The following is a 27,288-nucleotide window of genomic DNA, read 5'->3' as shown; positions in this document are numbered from 1 at the left end:
ATAAGCACTGCGTGTCATGTAATGTATCCTTTTAAGTGCAAACGGAAGACAAAAACTCATTGACTTTTAGAATTTCTTCAGAGCATTCCAGTAATTACAATTAAACATTTAATTAAATATTTACAATTTCCTTAAAATATCTCGACATATTTTCCAAAGTAAAAAAAGACCCTTTGCTATGATAAAAAATAGAATTTCACCCCCAAAAATATATACTTTTATAGTTTCCGAATTAATTTTATTATTCAAGTGTGACTTAAATTGTTAACTTAAATTCAGCTTTAGTGAAAGCTGTCAATAATCAAAATCGCAATAAAAGTTACTCACATCGTTCTGCTCGTAATCCAATACTATCTTTGTCAGGACGTCACCGGTCTCGGGATCTACGGTGAAAGGAATGTCATCGGGTGCGAAGTAAGTGATCTCAGCGTTGATGCCCTCGTCGGCATCTTCGGCATGTACACGGCCGATTAGTTTTCGCGCCTCGCCTTCTTTGACAGAAAATTCATAAGGGAGACCCACGAACTCAGGATTTTTATCGTTGATATCGGTGACCATGATATTGACCGTCGCAGTACTGTAGAGACCGCCAGTATCTTCAGCCTTTATTAACTGCGTAAAAAGTATCGCAAAATTAACATTCCGTTTTTAATTTTTTTATTTCGACATGAAACGAAATATTTTTATTTTCATATTGATAAAAAATTTGTAAAAATCATACATAAGAAAAAGTGAGTTAAAAATTAAAAAAAAAATATATATATATATATATAAATGTTTAAAAACATGTATTATATTAGTGGGAAAGTTTTTTCGTTCTTTGATATTAAAAACATACAAAAAACAAAATTACTTTTCCAATAAAATATTTATAAAGTTACATGCACTTAAAGTTAGCGTGCTGCTTTAGTTTAAATAGCTACTTGTTTAAGTAAAGAAACGAAGACAGTAACCGATGTTTCTCTTAGATTAGATAAAAAGTCGATGGAGAAGCAGCGTAAAGCGAGAAGTGCATTGGCTTGTAGCAGAGGATGTAGGAAGTTTGTGTTGCAATGTTCAAGAGCGGTTGACGATATTGACTCACCAACTGATATCGGGTCAGGTCCTCTCTATCCAACTTCCTTATAACGGTAATAACGCCTGATTTGTCGCCGATCGCAAACTGCCGCAAGTCATTCCCCGATACTATCGAATACGACACCGGATCGTTTTCTGGGTCAATGGCCTGTACATTGGTTTATAAATAGGTTTATTATCGATATAAATACGTAATACTGAGTCATTGCTTTATATGCAATGCTTAATAAATAATAATAAATTTAAACAATTTATTACATTCTTTGAAAAACGAAATGTCAATTTATATAAGTAAATTGATATAAGAGTAAAAAAGAGAGACTGCAAGAACAAACGCTAATTTTTCAACGCGATGGAAAGAAAACAAGATATTTCGAGAAAATATGCTTCTGTCGAAATAGTTAAAATTGAAAATAAAACTGTGGCAAAAGAGAAAGACAGAAAAAAGAAAAACATTATCGACCATACTCACAGTGATAGTCGCTACCGTAGAATTGATGGAGGCTCCCTCGCTGACTTGCACTTCATACACCGGCTGCTGGAACACGGGGCTTCTGGTGTTAGGTCCGGGAATGACGTTCACCTCAACGATTGTCTGTGAATACCTGCCACCCTTGTCAGTTGCCTGCACGGTGATGCTATATTGCTCGCCAGCGTTTAATTTCCTCACGGATTCAATAACTCCGGTCTTAGGATCTATCTTAAACTTGTGCAAACCGTTGTTTGAAACGTGATAGATGCTGTACGTTATCTCGGCGTTCTCTCCTTCGTCATTGTCCGTGGCTTCCACCTACGGGAGGAACGGAATTAATTTATCCTCCCCTTTCTTTTGTAGCCTGTATCTTTAAATCTGATAGAACTATGGAGCATTGACAAGCGATAATCAATAATTTGATGAAAAAAACTAAAGAAATCAATCAGCAAATATAAAAGAAGCAACTGTAACTACTAAATTAAAATGCGAGAATGATCAGCCACCTTTGCCACTTGTTTCTTCGTTTCTCCAGCTTGAACGGTGATGGGTGCCATCATAGGAAGCTGAGGCGCATTATCGTTAACATCATTTAATGTCACGACAAACGACAAAGGCGACGACGCGGCCACACCCGTTTTCTCCCGGGCAACTACTTGAAAGCGGAAACGGCCGGGACTTGGAGGATCCCGGTCCAGATTCTCCTCGTTGACAACAAGGACACCAGACGGATCGATCGCGAAGAAATTCGTGGTCAATTCGAAGGTGTATGCCGGTTTCGGATCATCCGGTCCCTAGATATAACAACACAATTTTTTTTTCTAAGAGAACGAAAAAAAAGAGCTAAAAACAAATAATTACTGATCGACTGACGATAATTGATCACCGGATCTTATCCGCTAACAATAAAGTAAAAACGGTCGATTCGCATTTCGATCACGCTTCGTTAAGAGAAAACTGATAAAATCTACGTCTGGTTGGACTCACCAGATCAGCATCCGACACAGTGAGCACAATGGGATTATCGCTTTCATCTATGACCTTTGTGCCGATCGGAGCGTTCTCATCGACGAAACCTTCAATACTTGACGCCGTTATAACGGGTGGATTGCTGTCAACCGGCTTGACGGTGATTGTTAATTTCGCGGTAGCCGATCGTTTCGCTTCCGATACCTCGACCGCCTTAAAAAAAAGGCAATTTATTATGTGGTATGCTCTGAAAGCTTAAAACGCGAAACATAACATGTACCTATTAAAAAATTTAACACTTTCTTAAAACATACAAAAAACTATTTATTAACCTTTAGACTGCCGCAAAGCCATTTTTGTGGCTCTGAGTGTGCTAACAAAATAGTGGTAAATTTTTTATTATTTAGTAAATTCTAAATGTATTAATACATACATATGTGTATGTAGCGAGTATATAGTGTGTGTATTTTCATTCCTATGTATGCACACACATATGTATACGTGTGCGTGCGTGCATGCGTGCGTGCATGCGTATGTGCATGTCTGTATAGCACTAAAATTTTACAGTAATATTTTCTTAGTTATGTACTACACACACACACACATGTATATACACTTCACATACATAAAAATCATAAAATGTAACAAAAAAAAATGTAAATAGAACTTACAAAAATTTAAAAACAATACAATATACAAAAAAATACAATACAAAAAATATTATTACTAAATTTTTTCATTTATTTCAAAAACATAATTATAATACATATATAATTTTTCCATAAATATGCAAAAATATAAAAAATATGTTTACTAAATTTTTTTATTTATTTAAAAAATATATATATTTTTCCGCATAAGCCTATACATTCATATTCATTCATATTGTCAATACTGCTCTTAGACAAAATTTCATAAATCAGTGTTTAGAATCGGACACCGAAAACTCTAAAATACGCTATTCTTGAGAAAATAAAAATTTTTTAAATTTTTTATCTCCGTTTCCTGCCGCAAAGCTACTTTTGTGGTTCTGCATAAAACTTAAAATTTTACACAATGTGCCTGTTATTTATATATATATATATATATATATATATATATAAATATTTTAGAAAAAAAACCATTACTTTAATACAAAAATAGCGGCAGCGTAAAGGTTAATTACAATCGTAAAACACCTACTTGTAGAATATAAACAAACAATATAAACCACAATTGTTTTTAAGTTTCTTAAAATTAATTTAAATTTTCTTAAATTATTCAAACAAAAATTAAAATTATTCAAATTTCTTAAATATAACAGGAGAATATAATAGTAACGTTTACCTTAATAATAATATCAAACTTCTTCGTTACTGTCGTGTCGACAGCTTTTATTTGCTTCACTGCCCCGGTATTAGGATTGATCTCGAAAAAATCCCGGTAATTCGGCGGATTTCCGCTGAGGAAGGAATAGTGGATGGGCGCGTTTATGCTATCCATGTCGACCGCCTGGATTTTCTCGGGCGAGATATTGAGTATGCCAGATAATACTCCGCTCGATACCTGATGGAGAAAAAAAGAGAATCGCGCTTACAGAACCGGTTAGATGATTTATTGATAACGCGAATTTGAGCAGCAAGATATCTGCGGTTGATTAGGCGTACATATTCGATTACATTTAAATTTTCCAATAAATTTACAAGGGATTGACAGAGAGAAAGAGAGAGAAAACACGGCCCGTTAGAATTATTTTCGCCATTAACATGCTTGAACCGAAAGCCGGAGACTTCGGTTTATAACAAATCTGATTTACATACCGACGCGGAATATTCCGGATTAATGCAAGCGCCGTCTAAAAGCATGCAGCCTTGATAAATAAAAGACGGATCCTGATCGTCATCGTCGCGTATGTTCACCGTCAACGTGGTCGTGGACGTGAATCGCTCAGAAACGTTCCTCGCTCGATCCTGTAAGAAAATAAAATTTCTAACGTCAAGTGATATTATCAATCATATCGAAATAAATGCAAATTGACATTTTAAACAGCTTTCAAACAAGATTTTAAATTTATAACATAATGAACGCATCTTATATCCCACATGCTATAATATTATATCTTACTTTTAACACATATTAAATAACACTAACAATAAGTAAAAATTATAAAATGTCATTTTAATTTATTATTTTAATATTTTAATAATGTAATTAATTATATATTTACAATTTTTTGTTTCATTAAAATTATAACTATAATATACAGCTTTAACTGTAACTGTAGTTTTAACTAAAATTATAATCATCATATGTCTGTGTCATAATATAATCATTTATTATTTATTATCATTATAATACAATTCTACTAATTCTTTTAATGCTTAGCTATAAAAAATAATTCTTCTTTATTGTAGCGCATATATTTTACTTATTAAATATTCTCTCTTTCTAATTCATACATGTTACTGTTATTTACATATTTATTACTATTATTACAATATTTTATATTTTTCTCCCAATATACTTTAATGAAAAAAGTGCGATGTAACATTGATGAAAGTAACTCTCTTCACCTATTTTTATACAGATTATAAATAAGAAATCTGATGACACACAAAAACTACGACGATAATATGCCATTAATCTTCCGATTTTGATGCGTCACGTTTATATTGACATTTTCAATAGTCGCTGTACCACACACACACATACACACACACACACACACACACACACACACACACACACACACACACACGAAGAAGAATGAATATCCGTTTTCTTTTTCTCGTTCTCACACTACAGTTGATCACACCAGTTTTATCATCACCCGAGGAGAAGCTCTGTCCCTTTCTCTTTATCTCGTGTTCTCTTCTATGACCTTATTTACGTAATAACGGGTCCGGACTACTTACGAGGTGCTCTAAATAAAGATCACCGTTATTATAACTTTCCTTGTACAAATAAGATTGCGAGGCCGAAAATCTTCTAAGAGTGCCGTATAAAACATAAGCCTTAAAAAGCGCACGTATTGCATTAGGACTTATAAATTACAAATTATGATTCAATTAGTTGAAAAATATGTAGGTACATTACTTTTTTGCGGCATGCAAAATGTCTCGTAAATTTTGTGTTTTAATAAAACCGCACATTACTCACTATGACCTGCTAAAGCATGCTGAGAAAACATATTGTGCTAGAATCTTCTTGCCACGAAATTATTGCGAATTTTCATATACATTAGATATGAGATATAAAAGGCAAATGGGTTGATATACTTTTATGCTGTCAATATTAGATGATGTCTTTCATTTAGCATTCGACATAAGGTAAAATTTCTAAGAAACATCGAAAGCGAGAACATTAATTTTACATACAAATCATTCGCGAATGCCGTCCGTGCATCGACGCGGAACGTTATCCCTCGGAGCGGTATCTGAGAGCAGAAGTCGATCATTTGTTCCACATAATATTCAAATGAGCCACACCTGCTGCAATACAGAGTTGTAGCTTGGAAGCGCGGCGGCTTAATCCGAATCGAGAGGGAGAGATCGATCGCGTCCTCGACTCGGGGAGATTCATCGCGATTATGGGAGACCATGCCCGATTTATCTCGTAGCCGGGGAAGCCGGCGAAAGAGAAAGAGAGAAGGAGAAAGAATTGAGCGAGAAATAGCTATTACCCTTGACCACGGTGTGCGTACGGCCACGGCCGTATTCCGTATGCCAATAGTAATAATGGGCGTTGGTGCATCCATTTGCCCTTTTTTTCATTTCGTCTCGCTTACGGTCGCCCGCCGTCAGGGATCGTTTAATGACATCGTGTTGCCGAGACGCGGCACAGATGCAACTGCATTTTTTTTTCTTCCGACGACAACGCGAAATTGCGCGTCGATCTATGATCGGTCGCGCAATTTCGAACATGCACGCGAAATTGCAGCGACAGCGACGACGAACGGCGGCTGCGTCTGTACGATGGATATGCATCTCGAAGTTAAACATAGTGGGCGCGGATAATGCTCTACCATATAGTTCGTCTTGAAGTCTATTACAAGTGGGATGAGATCCGGTCTGTACAGTCCTGCATAATGTCCCGCATTGACTACAGCTGTTGCTTCGAATTAGATTTTAGCAGAAACCCCGTCGCGACGATTATAGCGAGAAAATATTATATAGGTTCTCAAGTTATAAATAATTCGCTAGGAGAAATAAGAAGAAGAATCACTTTATTAATTCTTCGATGCAGTTTATTTATTAAATTAAACTTTAGCTGCACAAATCGCAATTTGATATTATTGTCTTCGTTTCTTTCGATGAACTAGTCGAACTAAAATAACATTGCGAGCCTGTTATAATAGCACAGCAGAGTTAGAAGTAACGGTGTAATAATTTAATAGAATCGATTCCGAGAAGGAGTCGCTTAAAGTGACGGCTAACTGATCACTTACAAGAAGCTATGACCACGGGCGGCTCTAAAATTAACGAGGTCCAGAATGGAAAACGTCTATTGTGTCCTGGCGTGAAGCCCTTACGCAAGGTTCACGAAAGACTTTTCGGAAAAAAATGGATACTTGTTTCAGTCTAGCCTAAGGAGAATATTTATTCAAGCGGGGTCTTTAAACCAGCAAGATTTAAATATTCTCAATTCGTCCTGCGGCAGAATCCACTTCCGGCTACGATCAGAGAGAGACTGAATAAAGTCTCGAAAATACAAACTACATACGCAAAAGACTATTCTTGTTTTAAAAATATCTTTATTCTGGACGTCTACATTTTAAACTGAGATTATATAACGTTAGACGAATACAAATTGCTTGTTCAAAGACATTTAATATAGTTCTACCAAGAAGAATATATTCTTATTATTCAAGAACAACTTTCGTGAAAAAAAAAAAAAAATTTGGATGGACAAATAGTATAAATTGAAACTAAAAAATTATTATTATAAAATTAAGATAATAATATTATATTCTTGAGATGACTATTATAATATCAAAATAAAATTATATAATTTTGTTGACATTCAAGATTATTCAATTTTTCTAAGAAGATTATATATTGTTGCTTATTATAAAACAATGAATGAATCGCGTTAAGTAAAGTATATAAGTTTTACTTTGATACTAATTTTTTTTTTGCGCATAAATTAAATCCAATATAGAGAGAAATGTCCGCGTTAAAGTCACGGTACTATTGAAAGACCCAAGCGTGATAAAAGTAAAATAGATAAACTTCAAATAGTGAAGTTGACTTTCGGCTGTCAAAACGATTCACTCACCGTTGATAAATCGCTGACATTGCTGTCGCCGACAATCGGACTGACGCGTATTAAAGCGACAGCCAGAAACGCTTTTATCGAACTGAGGAGCTCCATTGTCGACCTTACGACAAGTCACGTTCCATCGATGGTATTTTTCTCGAATCCGAGCCACGTCCTCGCATCCTCGTTTAAAGGAACGGGTCGCCGAGAATTAATCGATTAAAGTCGTCCGACAGCTGCGGAGACCTTTTCGGCGAGATACCTCGTGAGACCGACCCCAAGGATTAGTGTATAATAAAGTGCCGTAAGGCGTGTCCCAATTTATCGTCCCACATACAACTAGCAATTCTTGCGCCAATCGTCGTACCGCGCATGGATCCTTTTAATACAAGTCGTTAACTGCGTTTGTTAAATTATGACAAACTGAGATCTATATAAATCATGCGTGTTTTAATCGGCGCGGACGACATACCTTCTCAACTTGTTCCCTTAAACTGCTTAAATTATATTAAATATTAACGAGTAAAAGATTGACGATTTACCGATGCATCATTGACAAATATATTATTAAAGTGTGTATAATAATACAATCTAGATATAAGTTTAAAATTATAAGTTAAAAACGTCGCAAATTTTTACATAAATTTTATACCCGCAATAAATTTTTTTAGGCGATAATTTTTGCATAGATAAAAAAAATGTCGCATCAACATTTTCATACTACTCCACACTGCTGTATATTTTCCATTAGTCTTTATATTATTTTAGTGCACCTTTCATTACCTTCACAAACAACAAATATCGATCGGAACAATTGTGACGCGATGAAAGCAAAGAGAGGAGTGTAAATTTAATGTTTTGTACAAGTATTTGAACGGCGAACGCGCTTGAGTTATCCCGTTGTATTTCGACACAGTCTGCGTCACCGCGGTCGGTGAAGAGTTCTTTTATGTAACGTCAGATTATTTGCATCAGTATCGAAAACGCAATGGCACGGAATATTACGTTAAGGAATCATTTCCGTGCGCATCGGCAAATCGCCGTCTTATCCGCCTACGCGCGAGGATCGATCATGCGTGCGGATCGATCGCGGAATCGGCGCCCTTGGCAGTTTTCACTTGCGATCTGCATACGCGCTTTTTCCGGGATAAAATCCTCGTCGTCGAGACTGAATAATTCCATGTAAAGTTTCACGGGAAATCTTCAGATGCCTCCATGTCTTAAGGTTCACTTATACATATTCGTACTGTGCACCGATGTTAGATTCCATATAATTAAATGCAAGTATTTATTCTGTACCATCTGTACCAACATTGTCGACGTTGACGACGATATTTTCACAGAACGGACGCAACTAAACGCTACTGGTTTTTCGGTTTTATTTTACATCAGTCCATGAGAGTGCATTAATTATAGAATGACGTACGTTTCAAGATTGACATGACTGTTTTAAAAAATTCACGGATGCGATCCAAATACATGTAAATCATATCCGATTACGGTTGTGAAACGGATATGTATAAATGTACTTTTATTGCGACCGACTCACACTAATATTCATCCGATATATTCCGCACTGAGTGCGGAAACGATCATCTATAATCAACGTTTCGCGACGCGTACTTTCCGCCGCGAAGGATTACAAGCAAGTTCCGGAAGTTCCAGCTCGCTTTCTTTCGTGTATAAATTGCAGTTCAGAGAGTGTACGTAATATACTTTTATTTTGCTGCTATTAACCTTCAATTTTTCTTTTAAAACATTATTTTAAGAAGATTTTCTACCGTAAGAGATGTGGACTTTTATTATGATAAAGTATAAATAAATACATCAACAATGAATATGAAATTGAAATATCGAATATGTTTCTTTATGTGTGGTTGCGTTTTCTATATTCCATTCTATCGCTCGTCCTGGATTTGTCGAGGACTTTTCCACCCACGCCGATGCCAACGCACTCGATATATCCCGAGGAAGCGCCTCACGGCCGCGTTTTAATACCGTTCGTTTGACAAACGTCTGCGTATTTCTCTTCCTAACGCTCGTCATTAATCTCCCGATGTGGATGAAAGAATTTGCGCACGAGCGAACCGTTATTATACGTATGTATGCCGCAGTTATGTGTTACTATGCGAGAGAGCGTTTTATTTTTTCAACACATTCATAGAGCTCGGAGCCATTAAAGAAGCCTCTTGATGGCGTAATAACCGACCGCAACGCTATTGCTTTGGTTGTATTGTGAATTGTATTTTAATTAAACGTATTCTACGATTTATTTTTGACTTTAATTACGATTACGGATTACGTTCCGTGAAAGAAAACAAAAATTCGTCCGCGACATGACGTAATACTCGACGCTCGTAATGTCGTGAAGCATACAAACACATCGATCCCGCTGATTCATATTTTTCTTGCCAAACAATATTTATAATTGAACATATTTTCACACTGTCACAACGATTGAAATACACCATTGACACACGCGTTATCTTCGTATTCGATCAGTCGATACGCTCGTACCGTGTATTCCATATCTCGCGATCATCCACGACGGAAGGATTCGCCGCGCGCGTTTACACGCGAAATTGGCCACGTCGGCACTACACGACGCACGGGAAAATCGAAATTCCGTGCTTTACACGCGTCGCAAGCCGAACGATGACTAATACCACGATTCTCCTACCTCACGTACCTCCTGGCTCGCGTGCAACATGCATCGCTGCATATAAGTCTCGTCCGCTACCCACCTTGCGTTGTCCTCTGAGGCGCGGATATCTACCTGTGACGGCGCGTAATTTTCTTTGTCAACCAGGCCCACGATCGACGACGACCACAACGTGGTTTACGCGAAACTATGTCACACTCGTAGATAAGATTAAAGATGAACGAGAACACAGTTGAGGATATACATATAACTATAACACGTCGAGTGGCACGAAGGAAAGCAGATATTCCTCACACAATGCTTGTCTTTAAAACCCTAAATTTCTAATTGTTCTTCGCAAAAAAGCTCGATATTTTTTACCTATATATATATATATATATATATATATATATATATATGTATATGTAAGGTATATGTAAATGTACTCATATTATCTAAGAAAATTATCTTTCCCTTTTACTAATTGCAAAAGATATCTTTAGTATTTTTTTAGTATTGTCAAATATTCAAAAAATATTTATATTTAAAAAAAATTAAAAAATATCGTATTATAAAATATTAATTACAAACCGCGAAAAATCTCACAAAAACATAACAAAAAGTCTTGCAAAAAAATTCAATTATAAAGTTCAATCCGTTTGAATAATTACAGTCGTATGTTGACGCCAACACGTTCTCAATTAATAATGTTATAATAATGCTAATCATTACGTTTAATAACACTTATGTTTTACATTTAAACTATCCTACACATTAATACAAATAATACTATGTTTGTTTTCTATGTAAATAAAATGTATGCCGATAAACATGCGTTTCAAGGTTTCCTTGGAAAAGCATGGAAAATCTAGAAGTCTCAGAGATTTCTTTCGTATCTTATCTGGAAAAATCAGGCAAGTCTCATGCAATTTTTTAGGATTCAGGAATTTTTTTCGAAAATTCTCTTTTTGATAATTTTACTTATATTATAAACAGAAGTGTGCGTCTTACTTCGTGGAAACTCATTAATTTTTAAGAATTCTGGTGTTATTTTTAATGATTCTAGAGCTTTTGATTAGATTCTAGAGCTTGAAATTAAACAAATAATTCTGACTATTAAACAAAAAAATAGCTCGGGACAAACTGGGATGCCAAGTTCACGCTGCTTATTTTGTCCGCTAACGATATTTTTGGCATTTCTTTACCAGATTTTAAGCACTTGAGAGTTCCACAATAGTTCTACAAAAAGTTCTATATGTATTAAAAATTATTAGAATATTAATTAAACAAATTATTCGAAATACCAGATATCTAAATACTGAACAAGTACCACTCATCTATAATAAATTAATTATGCATATGTACAGAAGGCATCATTAATGGCTTTACAAATAAAGTTATGCACATATTGGAACTTGCATTTTCCATATACTATATATATATATATACAAAATATATAAATGACATGATATAATGTATTATTGATAATGACTCTTTCTGTACATACTATAAATTGTGTATTTGTTCTATTGTTTATTAATGATTATGTATTTGTTTATACATCAAAATATCTAAATAATTATCAATAACATTTCTTCGTAAAACATAATACTCGTATATAATACTCGTACATATAATATTATTAATTAAAAATATCACGTGTGATTTCTTGTATCTATGTTACGTACATTCCACGATTCTAAACATTTTATATATTCTAATTTTTATTATTATATTTTTGGATCGGTGTCTCGATCTAATTTATTTAATAAATATTTTAATAATTTTTACGCATAACTGAAAAACTCTTTTCAGAAAATAGTGATTGCAGAACGGCACAAAAAATATCAAATCCCATTTAAAGTCGATGTAAGAATCGAAATATGACCAGCTTATCTCGGTACTTGATTGACGTCTTGCTAATCTAATTTGTTGTAAAATAAATATTCTAACAATAATTTTTGTGCATAGAACTCTTTCTAGAAATTAAAAGTGATTACACGACTGACACGAAATTTCATTAAAGTCGATAGAATCGAAATATAACTAGCGTTTAATTCGACAATTTAATTTATTTAATTGATATTCTAATAATTTTTACGCATAGAATTTTTTTGTAGAACTATTGTGAAATTCTCACGTGCTTAAAATCTGGCAAGAAAATCCAGCTTAAAAAATCAATGCGACATACAAAGTGAGACGTAGCATAAATTTAGTGTGGGCAATTTTTTTTATTTAATAGCTAAACCTATTTGTTTAATTTGTGAAGAATTCTACAGTCATTAAAAGTAAAGCGAGACCTCTCAACAATTAATGAGTTTTCACGAAGTGGGACGTCAACTTTACACATACCAATCAGCCAGCTACAAACAAATTATGCGTTTAAAATATAAATATATTTTTTGTCTATACATTTATATGTCTTAATATTGATTATAAAATATATATTCTTTTTAAAGTAACTTTTAATTATAAAGAATTGACAATTTTATGCAAGTATAAAAAATGCTTATCTTATAAAAGTATATTAAGTTTTTTCTTTGTATGAATGAAAAACATTAGAAAATGTATGTAATAACAGAATTTGCTTTAGAGAAAGTTGTATTTAAAAAATTTTGAAAATATTCTCTTTATTTCGAATTTTTCATAAAAATACCTAAAAAATCGGAGAATTTTCAGGGAATGTTTTTACAAAATTTAAATAGACACCCTGCGTTTCCATCTCTAATGATGAACTTTGACCAACATGATGTTCTATATGAAAGGTAATTTATTTCGCAATGCCTCGTGCATATGCAAATAACCGCTCGTGTAGAGAATAATTCTAAAATGCGAACGCGCATGACCATCGAACGTGACAATCGCGACGATGTAAGTATCGTCATAAGAGTAAATATAGACAATGCTTATTGTACAGTTATTAAGTATTGTTCTCCATTAAGGATGCGCGGGGTGCGCAGTGTGGATTTGACATTTTATACTGCTTCCTGATTATATTATCATACAGCGAGAAACCGAGTCGCAACGTAGGTAGCACGTTACGTTGCATTGTATAATATCGATTACGTTCGCGCTATGACAATTCGTCACGGCGATCGAACAATCATGCACCGCATGATAGCGTAGGCGTTTAATGAACATGCGGTATTCACTAATGAGAATCTCACTTTCACTCGCATAAAACAAGACTATTAACGTATATATATATATATATATATATATATATATATATATATATATATATATATATATGTATAGATGTGTATATATTTATTGTCGTTAAATTATATTCATCAAAATGACACTTTTATCTTTTCCATTTCTTTTAAAACCTTTTCTTTATTTAAAACTTTTTCCTCTTAATTAAAATTTGTCATTTAATCAGAATCGCTCTTTTTTAGGAATTCTTTTTTAAGATCTATTTTTCATCGGGTTGGATTATATCTACTGTAGTTAAATAATATATTATTTTTCAAACGAATATAATCACTGGATTTATATATTTTATATTAAGACATTAATTTGATAAACGAGTGCATAAAAATGAGCCAGACATGTCGTCAACACTTTTATTGGATCATTTCTATCAGTAGAAAGTCCGAATTACATAGGCGATAAGTGTCGCGATGTTGATTATCGCGTGTCTCATTGTCAGACATGTAAAGCGCAATTTACGATTTCTGATTCACAGTAGTGTACCCCCGTGTATACCCACACGAACCGAACAATGTCGGGTTTGGCGATATGCAAATAGCTGCAACTTACAAGACTCGACAATCGGCGGGCGAATGTGCCGAACGGTTAATGCCGTACGGTACCGCGATACGTTACCGTCCGCGTACCGAATGTTATACCGATGTTACCGTTACACACCGATCCTTTCGTTATTCCACTGAGTTCGCGCCGACTGAGAGATTGTGCGAAAACTTTGTATAGTATCGCTCTTACATTAGTCGAACGATTACCTCGATTATCTTTATTGATTCTATTACTGAATCTAATATATACCTATTGTGAACAGTTACTGTTCGCAATATTATATATAATATACGTCGCATCTATCCTACTTGTTTTTATGTACAAATTTCTTTATCAACTTGAATACAATTCTGAAATTTCACTAAACTTAGAATAAGTTATTATCTTCATTTTTTAATTTAATAAGAGTGCCTAAACTTTTCGCTTGTTACTCAAAAACTTTCAAGTGTCTGGACAGTTTTCTTAATTAAACTAAATTAATAAAAAAAGTTTTCAGACAAACAAGACAGAAACCTGAAATAATTTAGAGTAGTTTCAAAATTTACATACTTTTTTTGCGATATTTGCATATCTTTATGCGAATTTTTTAAATACCTCACATGTTTCTCTAGACAGACGATTGATATGTAAAAATAATTAATTATATGGACATAGATTATCTAAGCTGGGTGCGTAACTGTAATTAACGGTTTATCTATCGTGTGCTGTTTGCGCACATGTGCGAGACCGTAGAATCGATTAATACCATTAAAATCATTAGACGTGAAAAAGGGCTAGCACGCATCCACCTGATCAGCGTGGTGCCGTTGCCGTTGGGTTGTAATACCGTTTAGTGAATGCACGTCTGCAATCTTGTACGTATATCAGTTTCTAATCTGCGACAGAACACGCAGGACGGAAAGGTTTCGTACGAGGATCGTGCACACGTAACGAAGCGTGCACGTTGCTCGCGCATATAATTATGCACGCGCGCGAATACCTCGGAATTACTACGATATGCTCGCGTGTGAATTAGATATCCTCAGGTATTTCTTTATACAGCTAATATAAATGAGCAAATTTAGAAATAATTGCTATAACGGATGTTTACGTTATATATACATTCCAACTCATCGATCCTATTTATCAAGAATAGACAGAGTGCAGAAATTATATCAGCACAACACCACAAGCATTAATAAAATAAATCTTTACCACGAAGATCCATTTATAAATTTTCTTGCTGTAAATTCTCTCTGATTAAGCCCGTTTTAAACAATTTATAATTCAATATAAACTTAATGATAAGATTTTATTTACAATTTATGTATGCAGCATTTATGTATATTAATATATATATATATATATATATATATATATATATATATATATATACGTCTTATATTTTATACATATATTTTATATATATGCACATTTTATTTTTTAATGTTTTCTGTATATTATATGACCTATAAAATTACAAATAAAATTTTTAAATGAATTATAAATTATCTAAAAAGGATTTTATTTTTTCTTAGATAAATTTTACTTTTTAACAGAGTGAATATACATAAAATATATTTATCTTTTATTTTTGCAAAAAATTGAGAAAATATGCAAGACAATTTTTATAATTAAATTCTAAAAAAAACTGCAGATTGATCAAATAATACATCATCTGACATCCTTTTTGAAAGTATTCTGTATCTTGAGACGAGCTCGAGGAGACCGTAAGAGGTTAAAAAAGAACTATCGTGTAAAGAAATGTCGCGAGTCCCGAACACGTTTTATGTCTCTGATTATACCAATTTTAAGAAACTATCGCGTTTAGCATCTTTTAATACTTGTCGCGTAATTGTATTTAGAAAGATAATTGAAACTATGTAGCGGAGCTCGGGCTGCTAGCTTACTACTGCTCGAGAGTCACCGAACGAATGACAAGGTCACGACGAGTCTCGCGCATGTATATAAAGTATAACAATAGCGCGCCACGCACCAAAAATATGTAACATATATCTTATTAGTACGTCATACTATGGAATGTGCTACTGTTGACGTGCGCGTACGACACTCGTCGTGACCTTGTCATTGGCGCGGTGACTCTCGAGCAGTAAGGTAGCGGTCCTACGAAGCTACGTAGCTTCAATTATCTCTCTAAATACGATTGCGCGACAAGTATTAACAGATGTCAAACGCGATAGTTTCTTAAAATTGGTATAATTAGCGATCATCAACTCGCGTAATTGATAAATCATCTCTTGTAAATATATAGGTCGATAGAAGATTTAATACGTTGTTGCCACCGTAAAATAAATTCATAGGAAATTCTATTCTTTTATATTAATTATCGATTAATGATTAATGTATTATTTTGATTATTTAATTTACTCGATTTGTATGCTATTATACGCTCTCAATCTGAAAATGGAAAGTGGTCGGTGAATAATGTAAAACGTTAAATAGCGATCATTGTGATATTTATAGGAATCTTCCATCGCAAGAATTAATTAATTATCTGAATTAATAATTATGATCGTTTCTTGATAGATATCGAGCGGACTCTCGGGGCCTGGACTAATAGCACTCGAGAAGACGAGAACCACCGCGTCAGAAGTGCGATATGCTAATGCGAATATGGTTTTCCAACCGTTGACTGGTGTTATGACTCACCGATCGGTCCGTCATCCCTCGGCCCACGCAACCTGACTATTGACCATCATCCTACATCCTCCTGCCGATTCTCCTTGTGTATTAAATTAAGGAGAGACATACGCGTTTATATATTGATTAACTTACACCGACAGGCGCACATATTACAACCGTTAACAAGGTAGGTACCTTTTACTATGTAAAATCAATGCCTCGAGACTCATCGACTACACTAGCAATGCTCTAGATCAACATTATATAATATGTTTATTATGTATACGCGACATTATGTACTCGACGTCGAGAATCTTTCGCAACAGGTGTAAGTAAGTGTTACATAACGTAATATCCTTATGATGACACATATGGAATATATGCACATTAAAGTTTTTTAAAATAATACTAAAAAATTTTGTTTTATCTGTGGAGATGTTTTAATTAATTAATTAATTCAATTGATTTCTTTTTATGAAAAAATTGGTTAATATTTGTCAAGTGTTGTAAGATTTTATTCCTCAAAAATCAGTAAATTTTTAGCAATAATAGAGATGTATTTTTGTTTCTGAAATGAATCATATCGCGAAAATAGTAAGATATATTTTTATCGTATATTTTTTATTACAATGCGATAATTTTTTACGCATATAGGTATGCCGTTAAGTGATTACCGTTAGCTCCTCGTTATTCATACAAGAATTTTCCACGGTTGTCGCGCGGGTTTTCAGTTCGACGTCACGTAATGCAACATATCGCTGGCGGATCGCTCACGATATGCTCGATTATCTACTTGACAGATAACGTATGTATGTATTACAATGATATACATAACGGGGATACAGGCAGTTATTAGATAAGCAAAAATCTGACATTGAATAACAGAATGAATTGAGAAATTTAAAAAATTCTGAATAATAAACTAAAAAAACTTATTTTTTTATAAAGAGAGATATTTATTATTAATTATTTTTCTTTTTAATAAATTTTATATTATATGCTTTTATATAAATATCTCAATGTTTTTGTTCAAAAATAATCTCCAATATTATTTTTCTTTTTTGCGTTAGAGCAACGTTCTTATTTAAGGAGACTATCGATTATATTTCTCCTTTAGAACCCTGTTAGAATCATTACCTTAACCAAGCCTGCGAGTGTAGGTGTACACATCATTATTTCAGCGCCTACGTCATCATCAATATCTTGATCTATCTTAACTTTCCTTCGCAATTTCGAATAGCTACGATCAATTAATGTGATTAACACATGATCAAGACTCACTGAAGCCAGGATGGTGACGAGATAACGCTGGGTCCTCTCGTAGTCGAGCGTTCGATTGACCGTGACCTGTCCCTGGTGCGGCAAATTGATGCTAAAATAACCGTATCCATCGGCGGTGGTGATTCTGTTGCGTCCGACGCCTTCGTTGCTGCCAATTCTGCTACCATCGCCTGGTGCGATCGAGTATTCGACGATGCCGTTGACGCCAGCGTCGGCGTCGTACGCGTCGACATTCTTAAAGATCGTCGAACCGACCGGAGTGAGCTGAGAGAAAAAAAAAATAAACGAGAACATTATTTTTGATATAATACGTAACTCATCCATCTCTCCTGCCTCAAGGGGAGAAGTGCATCTGGTCAGGATAAAGAAATCGTGGCTTTCCTTCGAGCTTCCAGCTGCGATGAGAAATCGCGGAACGATATATTCCGTCGCGGTTCTCGCGGAATCGAGCGGGATTAAATTTATGCGGCGCGTTTTACGCGATTTCAGGGGGATGTTGGTTAATTGAAGGCCGGGGTCGGGGTCAGACAGGGTAGTAGTGATGGCAGTAGTGGTATGCACAAGGGTCTTCGGGATTAATAATTCGAACCGGGAACAGGCCGAGCAGGTTGTTCGCAACGTACGTGCGCGAGAGAGGATCTATGGGGTACGGGCCGAGACCTCGTCGGGGATTACGCGAAAATAATTCAGCAGTATTTTGCACCGGCGAAAGAGCCATACGAGCGTTTCCGATTAATCCGGGGAGATAAGTCGACGACTACCGTGCCGCACGACCGGAACGTATGTATGTAGGTATATTCTTGTGCGCGCAATTCGCTTCTCGTCGGAGCCGACTCGATACGAACGATATTCGTATGCACCTCTACTTATCTAACGGGATCAAGACTATTGCTTCAAAATACTGCGTCCAATTCGTGTCGACTATCTGCCTTTTCAAAGTAACCCTGTAGTAAAGTAGAAATTACGGTGACCACGTGAAAAAAAAAAAAAAAAAAAAACAAATCCCTGTACTAACAACAAATATTGCGATAAAGCCAACTTTATCTCAATACAGATAATACACAGTTTTAAAAGATGTTCAATATCTTTTCACTTTATCTGCAGTGAATCTAATATGGAGCTGGGTTTTTAGGGATAATAAACAATATATTCTCTCTCTCTCTCTCTTTCTCTCTTTGTGTGAGATAGAAGTAGGTAATTAGTGCATTTCTCAAAATAAAGATAAGCTGAACCCATTATGATATTCACACGGAAACACTTGAAGCAGAATATTCCTAGTCATTAGCCACAGCCATAATGGCGAGGAAGCCGGCGCCTCTCATTTACTTAATGCAGCTAACTTCCATAAGTTTTTCGACGGTACGACTAGCGAAGATAAAAACGCGAAGGGGAGCGGATTGCTTCCGTTCTCCGCAGAGCGATTATCAGCGCGATGAGTTCCGCTTGTTCTCGCATGTCCACCGCGGTCGTCGCGACGAAACCGGTCATTCATAGTGGATTAATTAGCTCAAGTGAAGATCAAGCGCAAGCCGACGACTGTTTCGCGATTCCGATCTCCCGCAGAACTCCCGCAATTATACACGGCAGGTGGAGCAAAGGTTGCGCTCTCGAAGCTCTGAGCTCCCGCATATACTTCGCCCGCAGTTTCCACGCTAAGAACGGACGTAAAGGCGCCATTAATTAGACGATAATCTGAAGCCAGCCAGGATTACCTTCACGGAATCGTTTCCTTTCTCGCTGAACGTCGGAATGATTGTGGCACGATTCTCTATAATGGCGATTTATACTTATATAAAACTTAAATAAGAAAAAGAAAATAAAGATCACGATGAAGTAAAAAAATTGTAATTTTTAGAAAACTTAGCGTATCATTTTTTTTTCGCATCTTTTTCATTATTATTCTTTTATATCTATTCGAGCGTACGCGAAACATCAACAAGCAAACTGTCCGGTACTAATGCACGCATTGCATCCCCGACGTAACGGTTCACAGATGTAAAAGACGGAAGAATTCGCGGTATGCGTGGCCCTAATCGACGACCGTCGATGTTGCCGTACTCGTTATAACGTTCAGAATATAGTTCTCTTCAACTTAGCGACGTGACGAATCTACTTTCTTCGAGCACGCTGACTCGACAATAAAGAGCTTGTCGAATGATAAAACTTCCGCATTCGACGCACTTTTAATTTCTGTAAAAATCCTGTCAAACACATACACATAGCGTTCGATTCAAAGAAAGCGTGACGCAATGTTCGAGGAATATGATGATTAGGATGAAAAATTATTGATCATACAATATATTATTTTGTTGTCAACACGGTTCTCTAAATGTAATACTTTGCTCTATTCCTTACATCGTTTAATTTATCTTGCCGGAATATATAATTATCAAACTTTCATCGCGTTAACTTTCTACTTCTCTTCTTAATTTACCTCCTTCATAATTTAAATGCATAATTATAACATCCGTTATTATAAATATATATTTTCAACAGCACATGTAAACTTATCATATAATTTGTACCGCAACTCATTATGGGGATAAATTTATATTTGCGTGACGCGCGTATACCGTGAATCAATTCATTATGCCCGCATTTTCACGCCCGACATTCAATTACTCTGTTAATATGAAACGCATTTTCCGCCGCCCGTGTCCTCGCTCGTTTTACTACAGATACGAAACAATATCAGCGAAAAAAATGTTGATTGAAACTATTTACACAGTTCCGGAGATGATCCAGCAATATCGTACACACATACACATACGGACACATGTCGCGCTAATTATCCAATAAAAATTAGGATTCTTTGCAACAGGGATACTTACCTCTGGCACAGTAGTCTCGTACGGAGTGTTAATAAATTTCGGCGCATTATCATTGATGTCGGACACTCTTACAATCACGGGAATCGTTCGCTTCTTGTTGGTCGACTTCACCGTGCAGCTTAGCTAAGAAACAAAAAAGTATTCAAATATAATGAAATTATAATATCTGCTATAAATTGTAATATAAAATTTATATTTTTCCATACTTTTCAATGCATATCTTAAAATTTAGACTTTTTAATATTTAATATTTAATCTTTATTAGAAAAAAATTAATAATGAATATACATATTAATAAACTAATTGCTTTGATCAGTTAGAGATAAAAATCAGTGTATGACTATATCAATCGCACTACATATAAATCAAACTAGATAATTTTTATTGCTAAACAATCATAGATTTAATTAGAAAAGATAAAACGCGTACATATAACACTGCTATTGGAATATTTACGAGTGTGATAATTTTATTACATCGATTGCTTGCTCTCACCAGTATCTCTCGTCTGCAACGCAATAATTAATTAACTTGATCGTCGAATTAATTTATTCTGAACTCGGTTATACTCCCCTCCTTCCCTACAGGCTTTCCCTGAATTGATCGCAATGAGCTTCGCATTCCTCTCTCTCTCTCTCTCTCTCTCTCTCTCTCTCTCTTTCTCTCTCTCTTTCTCTCTCTCTCTCTCTCGAGCGAATTTACCTCTCTATTTCTATCTGTATTTTTTGATCTCATCAAATATTATCCATTCATTCGATCAGTTCGTACGAATTCTCGAAATGTTCGATGCGGTGCTCCAGACCTTTCACCAGACATTCCTCGCACACTAGTGTCATAAGACATAATGCGTTATATATACTTTGGTAAATACCGAATCACCGAAGAAACGGCATCTTGGAATTTTAAGTAATCAGTAACCGTGTATTAATTTTGCCTATATAATTTTATATAAGAAATATGTGCAAACTAACACAAATATCTCTAAAAAGTGATATTTATAATACAATTAAAAATCAGAAATAACCAGAATATTTCTTTTCATTTATTTTTCCATGTAAGACGATCATGAATTATTTTATTTGCATTTTTGTTCTTGATCGATTTCTTGGTAAGAAATAAAACGTACACAGATATGTATATATAGTATGAGTAAGATATTAATGTTTACATATACTAGTCAGATATCAATATATATATATCAGTCATAAATAAGGACGAGCAGAGACACGATCGTAAATTATCAAGTATTTTTTTTATAAAAGACGGATATGTATATACTTTTTACATTTTAATAAAATTTAATGGAAATTACCTTTCATATTACAGAATAAAAAATTTCTCTTTTCGCTGTATTTCTTTTTTTGCTCCATTTACTTTGTTAAATCAATATTAGGTCGGTTTTCCTCCCTTATAAAAATTAATTATAGAATTTGTTTGAGAGGGAATAAAATTATTTTCTTTTATTCAGTTTTATTTTTTATAAAAAGAAAACAGAAAAATTAGCTTATTTCCTTTTGTTATAAAAAAAATTAATAAAAATAAAATTGTAACATTTAATATTGACAATTAATAGCTGATGCAAAAAACCGCTTTAAAACAGATTTAATTGTAGACAACTTGTCTGCTTTCGCTTTAGTAGTAAGTTTGCAGCTCGTGGCGACAAAGTTAATAATAAAACATTTCACAGGTAACTTTTTACACAGACAAGATTTTCTTCTGAAAAATGAAGGAAGTTTTTTATGCCGATAAAGCATCATTTTAAGAGAGCAATAAGTACATGTTAACTCTTTGAGTCACAGCAGGTCACCCAGAGACCCACCTTTTTTTTTGTAGTTTTTTATTGTTTTAACTACTTTTTTATCAACAAATACCGGATTTTTTGTTTCTACAGAGTCTCTAGAACATCAATAAGTGTAAAAAAAATATGAATAGTCATTAATTGTTAATTGCAAAAATACCATATAAAAACAAACAGTAAAAATTAGTACTTTTTTACAAAAAAATGCATTTTCTACTAATCTATTATGACAATAAATACGGCAATTTTTTTATAATCTTAGTACACTCTAAAGTATTTTTTAGAATTTTTTTTGAATTTTCCACCGTGTTGTTTTTGTTAAATCCTCCTTTTTTTGATAAAAAATATATTTTTTTTTCTTTTGGTGATGTGTGCTCATTATTGATTATCCAAATTCGTTGGCAGTGATTTTCTAGGTAACACTTTTTCCCATAATAATTTCTGTAATAACTATCTATAAAAAGAGGTTAAATTGTGTCTCATTGAGTTCGCGAGACAGTAAACTTTCTCAAGCGGACAACTAGAAAAGAACATGTGCGCGGATTGACAGCCGCATAGTCATCCCTGTAAACCATCACTTGAGCGATAACGTCCTTTATGATGACGCTCTTCCAATTTCTTATGTGTGACTTTGAAAGCAATTTCTCGCGGGCGAAAGTAACATGTGGGATTAGTGCCGTGATAAACGTCGTCACTTTGTAACACGTATGACGCACCCATCGATTATTCAAACCACATAATGTACGAGTACAAGCGCGGAGAAACGCATCAAGTCTAGAGTGATCTCAATCTTCGAAGGATGGCTTAGAAAATATAGGAACGTTTGCGTTGGCGCAAAAAATACGCCGGGAATATTACTGTCGAGACAATATAACAGAGATTTAGACTCATTTTGCTTTTGTATTATTTGTTCCACTTTTATAAATCTTGTGAAACTACAACTAGCAAAACTTTTCTATAAATCAATTAAATCCCTTGGCAAATCTAGTAATCCCTTGCGGGAGATTAAAGTCTCTTACCTGAAAAACCACGTGCGAGAGATTTTCGTCATCTCTGTCCAACGATTCGAGAAGCTGCAGTTTCTTGCCATTCAATTTAAAAAGCGGCGCCCTTCCTGGGAAGATAAGCTCCAGCATGGTCTCATTATAAGGATCACCGGATACCGGAAGTTCTTCCGGAACGGTTTTCTGATCGATTGCTAAAAACGACGACAAAGGCGATTACATCAATTTATCTTATATCTAGTACGAGAGACGCGCAAATTAAATTTTTAATTCGCAAATACACAAAATGAGTTTTCTAGCTTGTCGATATTTGTTTTAGACCAAGTAAGCAATAAAATGTTATGACAATAAAACATTGCAATTATTAATGTGAATGAAGATTACTGAAGAAAAGAAAGTGGGAAGCTTTAATCAATATTAATTTTATTTATTAAAATTAGTTTTATTGAAATATACACAAGAAATTATCACACGCATGCACACACACATGCCCGCAATGCTTAATAAAATCATTTTATCCTTGTTTTTCACTGAAAATTAAAAAAAAGATAATGCTCACGAGCGTTGCGAGCGTTTAGTTTAGTGGAAGACAGTCACAAAGGGTAAGCTAATAATTAAATTCATATAACTATACTTTGAAGAAATCTTTTATTATATGGCTTTCTTATATACAAAGATTAATCCATGTTCCCTCCACATAAGTGCTATCTTGGTGTGTGGATTGATCAATCTCAAGAAATATCTCATACTCAATGAAAATCAATATAGTTTAATTACAAACGTACTGTGACTGTTCTACTATTCTAATATTTCTTTTCTTTAATTTTCATTGTCTCTGTAATTACTTTTGTTGAACCAAACTAATTAAATTTTCTATTATACTGTCAGAAGTCATCCTTTGAAACGAATTCAACATTCTGATGCTATTGAATTCAGACTAAACTAAATTAAATTTGTGGTTAGTCAAATATATATTCAACATTTTCATATTTTGCTTTTTTTAAATTTATCTATTTAAAAATATCAAATATACTAGCGTTAATACTTTTAAAGAATGACATAATTTAACTGATATGAAAATACAAGCAAATCCGAGAGATGGAAGATTTTAAATTCAACTCATCTTCATTCTCTCTCATTTTTCCAGAGTTTTAACAATTATTCCAAGATTTAATACGTTAAGTATACGATATGGAAATTTATTATCATCTACTTACAATAACAAAGTCATTTCTTCGTCAAAATTAGATTACTTTGAGAGTCAACCGCCAACAAAGATGTCATGCATTATGTATATGCCGTACGGCAGTATGTTAAGGATCAGCAAGAGATAATAGTTGTTCAGACCTTTGACGTACAAGATAATTTCTCTCGCGGGGATATCAAGAGTTAACGCGCCAACAAGCGTGACTAGCTCAATTTCGATAACCATCGATCAGCAACTCTCACGTTCTCCCCTCCCCTCTTCGTATAACTTCCCCGTAATGGGATCCCAGAGTTGTGACACGCTATATACATACAGTCTCGAAATTGGGTCTGTTAATTCGGAGAATGATTTACTTGCGAATTAACAATGAAGCTCTTTGGGCAGCCGCGATCAATACAGCTGAACGCGACACAGGAATCAGGAATCAGATAATATGGAGTGAGCGAAGTATAATTCGCGATGCGAAAAAATATAATAAATGCCGCTTAAAAACCAGTACCAAATTTTTCCCGCGATAAAACAATATACGCGTACGTTTTATTATGTTTCCGAATAACCTTACCTACTATTAAATATTTATGTATGTATATTATACATTGCACCTACCATTTCCTCTGCTCTCCTCGATGTCAAGTATGATGTTCGATTGTCCTGATTCCACCTCGCATAAACCTGAAATGTGAAACGTACAAAATTTGTAATTTAATATTAGTTTTAATTTATTTATATTTGGCATGCACAAATCATTTAATCAAATTGTAAAATGTCAATCTTTATCATTTTTATATTTCATATTTTATTTTATATTTTTATATTTTAATACTTATATATAATGTTGTAAAATTTACTTAATAATATTGCAGAATATACTTCGTAATTAAATTAACTTCATAATATTATAAAATACGCTTCATAATTTAACAATAATTTTGTATTATTATGACATGCATATAATGCAAGAAGCATTAAAAAATCTGCACAAAAGGTCCTCTATTTATAAATATTATCAAGATTTTCATTGTAGTATGTATGTGACATTTATGTTATGGACTCGAAAAGTTTCATCGTGTGTATAATTTTTTATCTCTTTCTCCTTTTTATAAAAGCGCGTTATACATACATACATATATATATATATATATATATCCAAGATAAATCATATAAAAATATTAATGATACTAATATTATTTATTAATAATTATTTATTCTATCGATTAAATAATTATTTAAAAATAAATACATATATTGTAAATATATACATAAAATGCTTTTTACGGTGGCAAACTCTTTTTAAAACATGTATAGTTCAATCAACTAGAATCAAAGGCAATCAGCTAATAAAGCAATAAAGCAATAAAGTGAACTATTGTATGATAACTATATTTTTACGACAAAAATACAATATTGTTTTCCGTGGCGTATGTACAAACAGAGTATTCTAATTTCGTTCACGTGCTAATAAAACATAAAAAACTGGAAAGCAATTGATTGTATCATTGTAAAAAAAAACCTGGCTAACAATTTCACTTATAGGTGGAAAGAAAGTAAAAGTTCAAATTTGTAACAAAAACCGTTGCTTTGAATTTATGAAAGAAAAAAATTTCAACGACTATACATTCGCAGATAAAGTTTATACCTACAGCTTTATGACATCCTATAAATCGGTGCCCTGCAAAACTTTTGTGTTTGATTTATTCTCATAAAGCCGATCAACACGCTTTCTCATTGTCAGACAGATGCGAGAAGTCCGTTTGGACGGAAACGTGACGCGCAAAACGCTCGCATTAGGAATGAAGATTATAGCATTGCAAGCTCGAGGCACATTTTGACGTACATATATGCCAGCTGTTACGAAAGAGACCGGATTTTTATCACCGCAACCCGACAGACGGAATTAATCGAATTTGCACGCTAATGGATACGAGAACCTAATTATCGATACGTTGTCATACTTATACACATGGGCTCATTATATTGTAGGATGATTTACAGCGTACCGTGATAGTTCTGTTTTATAAATTTGTCTCCCACCTTTTCCCGACTTAATAATATCCTTATCACGATATATAGTTGAAGGAACGAAAAAAGTTATAACACGTTTCTTTAAAATTTTATTGGATTTATCTTACAATACATGTATGCAAAATATTTCAAATTTTATTTTGTAATACGTATTTGTAATTAGTATTTTTTAATATTTATACGCAAATGTCTCGATATGTCTGCGCGATTTATAATTTTTATTTAAAGAAATTATTTAGATAAAAGAACAGAAAAAGAATTAGATTTTTATAATATCCACTTTTTTACAGAAGTTTATATCTAAATAAAATTTTTTTAGAATTATATAACTCTTTTATTAAATTTTTGTTAAAAAAATTAATTAAAA

The 27,288-nt window shown here is 34.0% G+C and overlaps 2 protein-coding genes across 12 annotated transcripts in view; one reads left to right on the top strand and one right to left on the bottom strand.

The window, feature by feature from the left end:
* The window catches only part of Cad99c (cadherin 99C), a 116,310-nt gene that overhangs the window by 7,996 nt on the left and 81,026 nt on the right, over window positions 1-27,288 (bottom strand). Inside the window, exons 3-13 of one of the 11 annotated variants that reach the window (XM_072886804.1) lie at window positions 25,506-25,571; window positions 23,708-23,886; window positions 20,891-21,013; window positions 18,060-18,323; window positions 4,318-4,467; window positions 3,845-4,063; window positions 2,537-2,731; window positions 2,056-2,343; window positions 1,550-1,867; window positions 1,085-1,225; window positions 328-612 (exon numbers count right to left, since the gene is read on the bottom strand). In XM_072886804.1, the coding sequence (XP_072742905.1) occupies window positions 328-612; window positions 1,085-1,225; window positions 1,550-1,867; window positions 2,056-2,343; window positions 2,537-2,731; window positions 3,845-4,063; window positions 4,318-4,467; window positions 18,060-18,323; window positions 20,891-21,013; window positions 23,708-23,886; window positions 25,506-25,571 (2,228 nt within the window). The other 10 variants (XM_072886805.1, XM_072886807.1, XM_072886811.1 and 7 more) reach the window with 10 other exon arrangements.
* Window positions 16,173-27,288, top strand: part of LOC140662998 (uncharacterized protein C15orf61 homolog) — a 71,549-nt gene continuing 60,433 nt past the window's right edge. Inside the window, exons 1-2 of the mRNA XM_072886830.1 lie at window positions 16,173-16,250; window positions 16,683-16,965. The gene's annotated coding sequence lies outside the window, so the exon portion shown is untranslated. The remainder of the gene's footprint in view (window positions 16,251-16,682; window positions 16,966-27,288) is intronic.

This window comes from Anoplolepis gracilipes, chromosome 2 (assembly GCF_047496725.1).
Source record: "Anoplolepis gracilipes chromosome 2, ASM4749672v1, whole genome shotgun sequence".
NCBI classification, from domain to species: domain Eukaryota; kingdom Metazoa; phylum Arthropoda; class Insecta; order Hymenoptera; family Formicidae; genus Anoplolepis; species Anoplolepis gracilipes.
This window is presented reverse-complemented; position numbering and strand designations above follow the sequence as displayed.